Source organism: Vicia villosa, linkage group LG3, assembly GCF_029867415.1.
Source record: "Vicia villosa cultivar HV-30 ecotype Madison, WI linkage group LG3, Vvil1.0, whole genome shotgun sequence".
NCBI classification, from domain to species: domain Eukaryota; kingdom Viridiplantae; phylum Streptophyta; class Magnoliopsida; order Fabales; family Fabaceae; genus Vicia; species Vicia villosa.
The window spans coordinates 141,015,708-141,025,746 of NC_081182.1; the positions used below are offsets into that span (position 1 = coordinate 141,015,708).

General features: G+C 38.4%; 1 protein-coding gene across 1 annotated transcript; it reads right to left on the minus strand.

Moving 5' to 3' along the window:
• Positions 1-7,726: 7,726 nt before the first annotated feature.
• Positions 7,727-9,606, minus strand: LOC131659073 (uncharacterized). Its single transcript, XM_058928314.1, has 3 exons — positions 8,889-9,606; positions 8,577-8,745; positions 7,727-8,462 (listed from the first exon to the last, which is right to left on the minus strand). Exons 1-3 carry the CDS (start codon positions 9,604-9,606, stop codon positions 7,727-7,729), a joined length of 1,623 nt encoding a protein of 540 aa, XP_058784297.1.
• Positions 9,607-10,039: the final 433 nt, after the last annotated feature.

Consider the following 10,039-nt stretch of genomic DNA (forward strand, 5'->3'; position numbering starts at 1 on the left):
TTTGAAGTTGCAGCACTAGTTTATTTTCAGTTTTGGGTCGTTAGTAGTGGGGCCTGGGTTTTGTAATTTGACCCAATTGGGTCATAAACGGTTTTTGCTGATTCTTTCTAGGTACCTAGGTCTAGCCGCGGTACTGTTCATCCCTTTTAATTTTCACGAAATAATTTTGAAAGCTTTGTACGAATGATGAGGAACTAATCCCCGAAGGCAATTTCTGCTGGTTACGGTTTCCAATACTTTGAGGTTTTTAATCTTTAATCCAACTTCTTCCCCCTTTCGATATTAATCTATATGTCTTGTTTGCTTAATTCGAGTTGTATAGAATATTATTGATTTATACCGATTGATTGATGTTCGTTTACCTTTATCGTATTTTATCGTTGCTTAATCGTTAAACTGCGTAAGTTAGAATCACGTTTGCTTAATTCGTGATTGCGCTGATCCGTTTGCTTAATTCGGAAAATAGGAATGAAATCTTATAATATCAAGTTCGCTTGTTATTTGGTGTTGTAATCGGTAAGGGAATAGAATCCGCTTAGGGGATTGAAGTTTATTAAACCAGTGATAAGTCGGTAACCGAATCAGTAGAATTTTCGTTTTAGCTTATTTACATAATCACTTATTTTAATCACTTTTTCACTCTGTTATTATTATATCGATCCTAAACCAAACCCCCTAAATCGATTTTGATTAGTTAATATAATACAAGAATCCTTGTGAGAACGATATTCGAGTTGTCGTTACCGCTAAACTACCGTTTTACAAAATACTCATTTTTGATTCGTGCGCGACAACGGATCAGGTTCTATTCTCACAAATCCTTCTCTTTTTCTATTTTATGAAAATAAGTTTATTATTAGAAATGGGCTTCACAATTGATACCCCCCTTCTACTAAAAGCAACACTGGCCCATTAGCCTTATTATTCCATTTTTCTCAAACAACTCAAATTGTTCTAATATTTAATCCAAAAATCCATTAAATTAAATAAAGAATTTTATGGGGTGTTACAACTCTCCCCCACTAGAAAAAATTTCATCCTCGAAAACATACCTTAGGCAAAGAGTTCCGGGTAGGAATCCTTCATCTGACTTTCCAGTTCCTAGGTAATATTTCCACCTGCTGGTCCTCCCCAAGCTACTCTGACCAACGCTATCTCCTTGCCACGCAATTGTTTCAGCTTCCGATCTTTAATCCTCATAGGCAAAGCTTCAACTGCCAGATTATCCTTTACCTGCACATCATCTACTTGAATCACATGAGATGGATCAGCAATGTATTTCCTCAACTGCGACACATGGAATACATCATGCATATTCGCAAGCGTCGGTGGCAACGTAATTCGATAAGCCACTTCTCCTACTCTTTCCGTAATCTGAAACGGACCAATAAAACGCGGAGTCAATTTCTTTGACTTTAGAGCTCGTCTGATACCAGTCATATGAGTAACTCTCATGAATACGTGATCTCCTTCTTGAAATTCAAGTGTTCTCCACCTCTTATCATGATAACTCTTCTGACGACTCTGAGAAGCCTTCATCTTCTCCTGAATCATCTTAATCTTTTTCGTCGTCTCCTGGACAATTTCCGGTCCAATCACAACACTTTCGCCAGATTCATACCAACATAAAGGCGTCCTACACCTCCGACCATACAAAGCTTCAAACGGAGCCATACCAATACTCGAGTGAAAACTATTATTGTAGGTAAATTCAATCAAGGGTAGATAACTATCCCAAGCACCGCCTTTTTCCAATACACAAGCACGCAACAAATCCTCTAGTGATTGAATAGTTCTTTTCGTCTGTCCATCCATCTGCGAATGATAAGCAAAACTCAATCTCAGCTTAGTACCCAAAGTCTTCTACAAACCTTCCCAGAATTTGGACGTAAACCTCGGATCTCTATCTGACACGATACTCGAAAGAATACCATGTAAACTCACTATCTTCTCAATATACAATTGAGCCAGCTTCTCCATCGGATAATCCATTCTTATTGGTATAAAGTGAGAAGACTTTGTCAACCTGTCTACAATAACCCAAATGGCTTCACAGTTCTTCACCGTCCTTGGCAACCCAGAAACAAAATCCATAGATATACTATCCCACTTCCATTCAGGAATAAATAACGGTTGCATAGCTCCATACGATTTCTGATGCTCAATCTTCGACTTCTGGCAAGTCAAACATGCATAGACAAATTCAGCTATTTCCTTTTTCATTCCAGGCCACCAAAACAGCTTCTTTAAGTCATGATACATCTTGGTAGCACCAGGATGAATACTCAATCCACTAGGATGTCCTTCTTCAAGAATACTCTTCCTCAATTCGGAAACATCAGGAACACAAACACGATTGCCAAACATCATTATACCATTCTCGTCGATTCTGAATTCACCTCCCTTGCCTTGGTTAATCAGAGTCAACTTATCAACCAACTCTACATCAGTTTTCTGACCCTCTCGAATCTCTTCCAGAATACCACTAGTCAGCTTCAGCATACCCAACTTAACACTGACAGGAGTGTCTTCACATACCAAACTCAAATCTATGAATTGTTCAATTAAATCCAATTCTCTCACCACTAGCATAGACATATGCAAAGACTTCCTACTCAACGCATCAACAACCACGTTTGCTTTACCCGGATTGTAATTCAGCCCAAAATCATAATCCTTGAGAAACTCTAACCATCTTCTTTGTCTCATATTCAGCTCTTTTTGATCAAAGAGATACTTCAGGCTTTTGTGATCACTAAATACTTCAAACCTCGAACCATACATATAATGCCTCCACAATTTCAACACAAATACTACTGCTGCCAATTCTAAGTCGTGAGTCGGATGATTCCTCTCATGCATTTTGAGTTGTCTCGACGCATAAGCGACTACCTGTTGATTCTGCATTAGTACACCGCCTAATCCCATCAATGAAGCATCACAATAAACAACAAAAGATTCCACCGGATTCGGCAAAATCAAGATCAGCGCACTAGTCAACCTCTTCTTCAACTCTTGGAATCCTTCTTCACATTTCGAATCCCAGATGAACGCTTGACCCTTCCTAGTCAACTTAGTTAACGGCAACGCTAACTTTGAAAAACCTTCAATGAACTTTCTATAGTAACCCGCAAGACCAAGAAAACTACGAATCTCTGACACCGACTTCAGAGCTTCCCATTGAGACACTGCTTCTACTTTTGTTGGGTCAACGACAATACCATCTTTAGAAATTACATGCCCAAGAAAGCTTACTTCACTTAACCAGAACTCACACTTTGACAGTTTCGCATAAAGTTTATTTTCCTTCAATAGTTCCAATACCACTCTTAGATGCTCTGCATGCTCTTCTTCACTCTTAGAATATATTAGAATATCATCGATAAATACCACCACGAACTGATCCAGGTAAGGATGGAAGATCCTATTCATATACTCCATGAAAACACCCGGCGCATTAGTCACCCCAAATGGCATCACTGTATATTCGTAATTACCATACCTTGTTCTAAATGTCGTTTTCTGAATATCGTCCGTCTTCACCCGAATCTGATGATATCCCGACCTCAAGTCAATTTTGCTGAACACGCTCGCACCAACCAGTTGATCCATTAAATCATCAATCCTCGGTAATGGATATCGATTCTTAATAGTAACTTTATTCAGCTGCCTATAATCCACACACAATCTCATAAAGCCTTCTTTCTTCTTTACCAACAACACCGGCGCACCCCACGGTGACACACTAGGACGAATGAATTCTTTTTCCACCAATTCTTCTAACTGACTCTTCAACTCAGCTAACTCAGATGCTGACATACGATACGGCGCCATCAGCACAGGACTAGTTCCAAGAACTAACTCAATAGAAAATTCCACTTCCCTCTTTGGCGGTAACTCTCTTACATCTTCTGGAAAAACTTCTGGAAATTCACATACTACCGGTAAGTCACTACTCACCGCTTTCTTTTTCACTTCCATAGATGCAATCAACATAAACACGGCAGCCCCGTCCTTTATTGCTTCATCCACTTGTCTAGCCGTCTTCGCTAAGTCCTCAACACTGACATCTTCAGGAAAAATAACCGTCTTCGTGAAACAGTTGATATGAACCCGATTAAATTGCAACCAATTCATGCCCAGGATAACATCAAGTTGTTCCAACGGAAGGCACACTAAGTCCATTCCGAATTCTCTACCAAAAATATCAATTGGACAGTTCAAACAAGAAAACGAAGTAGTCACTGAACCCGACGCAGGAGTGTCAATGATCATACTTCCATTAATATCAGATATTTCCAAGTTCAATCGTTTAGTACAATCCAACGAAATAAATGAGTGAGTTGCTCCAGTATCTATAATTGCAATTAAAGGAGTGCCATGGATAAAACACGTACCTTTAATCAATCGATCCTCTAGAGTAGTCTCTGAACCTGATAAAGTGAAAACTTTACCCCCAGCTTGATTCTTCTTTGGCTTAGGACACTGTGGACTAATATGACCTTCTTCATCGCAGTTATAACAAGTCACAGTCTTTCCTTTGCACTCAATGGCAATGTGGCCTACCTTATAGCACTTATTCTCTTCACTTTTGAACTCGTGAACGTGATGTCCAGGTTCTCCACACTTAAAGCACTTAATAGGAGCACCAGAGTCTCCCCCACTAGGCTTCCTCCAACCTCCAGCTTTTTGATTACCTCTACCATATGGCTTACCACAGTCCATAGGCGTCTTCCCTTTCTAGTCAAATAACTCGCGAGAGTGAGGTGACTTCAGCTTGAGATTATCCTCTTCATAGATTCTACTACAATCTACCAAATCAGTAAACCGACGAATCCTTTGGTACCTGATACCCTGCTTAATTTCATCACGGAGACCATTCTCTAACTTAACACACTTCGAAAATTCACTTGCTTCATCATTGTTATAGTGGACATAGTACTTAGCCAGCTCAACAAACTTTGAAGCATACTCCGGTACCGTCATTTTACCTTGTGTCAGCTCCAAAAACTCAACCTCTTTCCTGCCCCGAACATCTTCAGGAAAGTACCTCCTCAGGAATTCTCGCTTGAACACAACCCAAGTAATTGCTACACCGGCAACTTCAAGTTCATCCCTACTAGCCATCCACCAATCATCAGCTTCTTCAGACAGCATGTGAGTACCATATCTCACCTTCAGATTTTCAGCGCAATCAATCACTTGGAAAATTCTTTCAATTTCCTTCAGCCACTTCTGAGCGCCTTCGGGATCATGAGTGCCTTTGAACAACGGAGGGTTGTTCCTCTGAAAACTGTTCAACTGCCTGTCAGCACCAATACCAGCTCCATTTGCATTCCCTCCCAGCTCACCAGCAATCATGCCTAGAGCCTCAGCAATCGCATCGTCGTTTCTTCCTCCTCTTCCGGCCATTGTTCTGCTAAATATAAAACAATATTCATTAAAATAAGAAGTATCGATAGTGTCAACCTTACACTAATCGCATAAGAGGGATTAACTGACACCAAGACCCTGACTCAACGACCGACTATGCTCTGATACCACTATTGTAACACCCTTCTAAACCCCGCGGAAAATTAACAATAATCAGAGTAAAACATGAAAAAGGGCATTACAACTCCAGCAAAATAAACAAATATTCATGTCATGCCATAAAAGGAACGATAAACCAAAATTATCCAGATTACATGTTAACACAGCGGAAAATTCTTAACATCTGAATAATTAAACATCCAGAGTCGGAGACTCATAATTCAACCATAAAACAAATAGCCAAAAACAAGAGCTTATCAGGTAACTCTAAATAACATCCCCAGTGTTACACGACCAGAGCATGACACAGACCCAACTGACTCTTACAAATAACTTGACGAGCTAATCCTCACCAAGTACAAAAGCTACTCCTCAATCTGAAAAATAACAACAGTAAGGGTGAGTCTCATTCACATTTAACCAATGTTATAAGATATAAATAATAAAATATCAATCACATATTATTCACCCAATTACAGTTACGATCAGATTCACAACGACACAATCAGTCACAACAAATACACAATCAATATGTATTATAACATTGGACAATCTTCCATTCATGTTATAATATCACAAGTAGCCTAATGCAATGCAACTACATGCATGTGGTACCAAACATGGGATAACCCATCTCACCGATCCACCACCATAAAGATTCGGCTACTTCTCTCACTAATTCCACACAATGGGAATTAGCTACCGTTGTCCCACCACCATAAGGGATACAACCCACAACATGATTATGAAATGCATGCATCACATACCGCATGCTAATCATCAACACCAATCAACTGAATATCATAATCATCAACCAATGCAACAATCAATAGCCACGCACAGTTATGCTATTTCTCAATCATAACAAACATATATTTTACATCAACAATATATGTATATCAATCACCAGTTACAACCACGACATCATAACAGATAAAACATTCACCAATGTACATGTACGCATAAACCATCACAACCAAATCAAATCGAGTGTTTTAAAATAAAATCGAATCACGACTCAAAACATCATTTTATTGTATAAATCATTTAATTAGCTTCACCGTGCTCAAAACGGTACCAAAATCTGACTTACGGTTTTAAAGATATGGGTTTTAGAAAATAAAACAATTTTTTCAAAAAGCATCAGTGGTAACCGGTTACTGAAACCAGGGTAACCGGTTACTGAATCACAAAATAACCCCCATGCTGTTTTTAGTATGGGTAATCGGTTACTGCCCTTTCGATAACCGATTACCGACTCACAAAATGCCATTTCTGCTGTTTTTACTATGAGTAATCGATTACCCACCCTATGGTAACCGATTACTTCGAGTCTACGACCCAAAATCACCATTTCTACATCACCTGCATCACTTCCAATCCATACCAGAATGTACCATAATGTATTGCAACATCAAACAGCATCAACAAACACGATTTGGCATGTTTATAACTCATTTTAAACATCCAATTACTACCATACATGATCAATACAAACAATTCAACAATTCTCCTAACCCTAACATCCTACAATCTAAACATAACCCAATTGATACAAACAACATGCTCAATCTATCCTACTATCTATAATCCCATAATAGAAGTTAAACGGAAGAGTAACCCCTTACCTGAAGGTTGATTCTTCGTTCTTCCTCTCTTCGCACTTCCTCGCTTCTATGCTCTTTCACGTTCAGACTTCTCTTCTCTTTTGGTTCTATTCTCACAAATCCTTCTCTTTTTCTATTTTATGAAAATAATTTTATTATTAGAAATGGGCTTCACAATTGACACCCCCCTTCTACTAAAAGCAACACTGGCCCATTAGCCCTATTATTCCATTTTTCTCAAACAACTCAAATAATTCTAATATTTAATCCAAAAATCCATTAAATTAAATAAAGAATTTTATGGAGTGTTACATGCTTAGCGAGCTACAAACGCGCTTCTTGAAACTAAAAACAGAAGTGAACAGTTTTTGCAACTCCACTTAGCGGACCAGCTCCGCTTAGCGAGCTCGTGAATTTTCCAAAATGTTCCCACTCATCCGCTTAGAGAGCCAGAGGCCGCTTAGCGGACATGCGGTTATGTAGAAAAATCACAGATGTGACATACCTGCGTAACCACACTTCCACCACCCAAAACTCTTCTCAATCAGCAATTAAAGGCATATAACATCATCAAATAACATCATTCATCAACAATCATCATTCAAAACATGATGTATGACATTCCTAGAAACAAAAACTTTATGATTGTTAATGTCATAGAGTACTACACCCTTCATACCCATTTTAAAACCTAAGAAGACACATTTTCTTCCTCTTGGCTCAAGTTTAGTTCTATGCATATGAAGTGTGGATGCATACACTAATGGTCCAAAAAATTTGAGGCTATGCATATCAGGTACTTCATTATGGAGTATGTAATGAGGAGATAAATTGTCTAAGACTTGTGTAGGAAGTTTGTTGATGATGAATGTGGCATGTAAAATAGCATAGGGCCAAAAGTTCTTTGGGAGTTTTGATTTAAAAAGAAGGGCTCTTCCTACATTTAACAAGTGTTGATGTTTCCTCTCCACTCTACCATTTTGTTGTGGAGACTCAACACAACTAGTTTGATGTATGATGCCTTTTGAAACATAAAATTCAAGCATACTAAACTCAAGACCATTATCAGATCTAATAGTCTTGACAATAGTGCCCTTTTGGTTTTCTATGAGCTTGACAAAATTTATAATATGCTGCCTAGTTTCAACTTTGGATTTCATAAGTGTAATCCATGTGAATCTACTGCACTCATCTACAGCTATTAAAAAATATGCATGGCCATGAATGGACTTGACAGCAAGAGGACCCCATATATCTAAATGAATCAAGTCATAAGGGTGAGCAACTCTATTCTTACTAGCAGTATAAGGCAGTTTTCTATGTCTAGCATAACAACATACATCACAAACATCTTTATTATTGAAAGTAATGAATGGAAATTGAGAATGTAAGGATATCAATCAGTTTTGGGATAAATGTCCCAGTCTAAAATGCCACAAGGCTTTATCAGGTAAATAAATATTGGCAGCTAAGCTAGGAATGGAAACAAGTGAATTTTGTGTATGTGTGGGTGATGTTTTGTCTTGTGACTCACTATCCCTTATTGTTATGTAATACAGTCCATCCTTTTGATCAGCAAAACCAGTCATTCTCATGGTTTTTTGTCCTGTATAGTGCAGTGTGAATCAAAGAATGTCACATTGCAATTAGAAAACATACATAGTTTTGAGACAAAAATGAGATTTAAACAAAATTCAGGTATTAGCAAAACATTGTATGCAATAAGGGTAGGAGAAAAGTGAACAGTACCAGAATATTTAGCAATTATGCAATTCCCATTTGGTAGTTTAACACTAATAGGAACAATTTTTATATATGAATGAAACCAATGGATGGAGCTACATATGTGATCAGTAGCTCCTGAATCAATGATCCAAGGACTAACATGATTATGATGCATGATATGAGATGTGTTACATGCTGATGAATGACCAACAGTAACTTGATTGGAAGAAGCATGTCCTGACCCTTGCCCGAGAATTGATTTATGAAGTAGCTCCATTAGGGCATTGAATTGACCTTGAGTCATAGGAGCATTGTCATCTCTTGTGTCAGCACTATTAGGTACAGACCCATCATCATTTGCATCAGAAGTAACATTGTTGGCTGTTGATTGAAAACGATTTTGTATGTGAGGTGGAACTCCATGCTTATTGAAACAATTTTCTACTGTGTGATTGGTTTTGCCACAAAATGTACATACACGGTTACCCCCATGCTTGAAATAGGCTTGTTTTCCCCCAAATTTCTTGGAATCAGTTGCATTAATCAGGGTTTGAGATTCATCAGTAGCTATGGGAATTTGAACTTGGCGCTCATGTTGAATAACCATAGAAAAAATCTTGTTCATTGGTGGCAGGGGATCCATTAACAGTATTTGTGATTTAACCACAGCAAATTCATCATTTAAACCAGTTAGAAAACGAATGATTTGCAAAACTTGATGATTAGATCTTGCACTGCGCATGGCAGCACAAGTGCATTAGATACGACATGTACACATTGGTAAAGGCAAATAAAGATCCAGTTCTTCCCATAAAATCTTAAGATCAAAAAAGAATTTGGTTACCGATTTTGATTCTTGCTTGAGGTTGTAAATCTCTTGTTGCAATTTAGAGATTCTGATGAGGTCGCCTTGAGAGAATCTTTCTTTTAGGTCATTCCAAACATCCAGAGCATTCACCATGAACACGATTGATTGAGCAATCGAATCTGAAACAGAGTTCATGATCCAAGAATGAACTAGCATATTGTAGCGATTCCAAGCACGCACGGACAGATCGAAAGAATCTTTAGGAATTGGGAGCGATCCATCAATGAAATCAATCTTCATCTTGCCACCAAGAGCTCTCTTCATGGATAGAGCCCAAGAGTGATAATTCGAACCAGTTAGCTTGGGA

Excerpts from the sequence above, each read along its gene's own strand:
- LOC131659073 (XM_058928314.1), bottom strand. The coding sequence starts at position 9,606 with ATGCGCAGTGCAAGATCTAATCATCAAGTTTTGCAAATCATTCGTTTT. Across the intron at positions 8,746-8,888 it reads CATAATTGCTAAATATTCTG|GACAAAAAACCATGAGAATG; the intron begins GTACTGTTCACT and ends TGCACTATACAG. Across the intron at positions 8,463-8,576 it reads TATTTACCTGATAAAGCCTT|ACATAGAAAACTGCCTTATA; the intron begins GTGGCATTTTAG and ends TTGTTATGCTAG.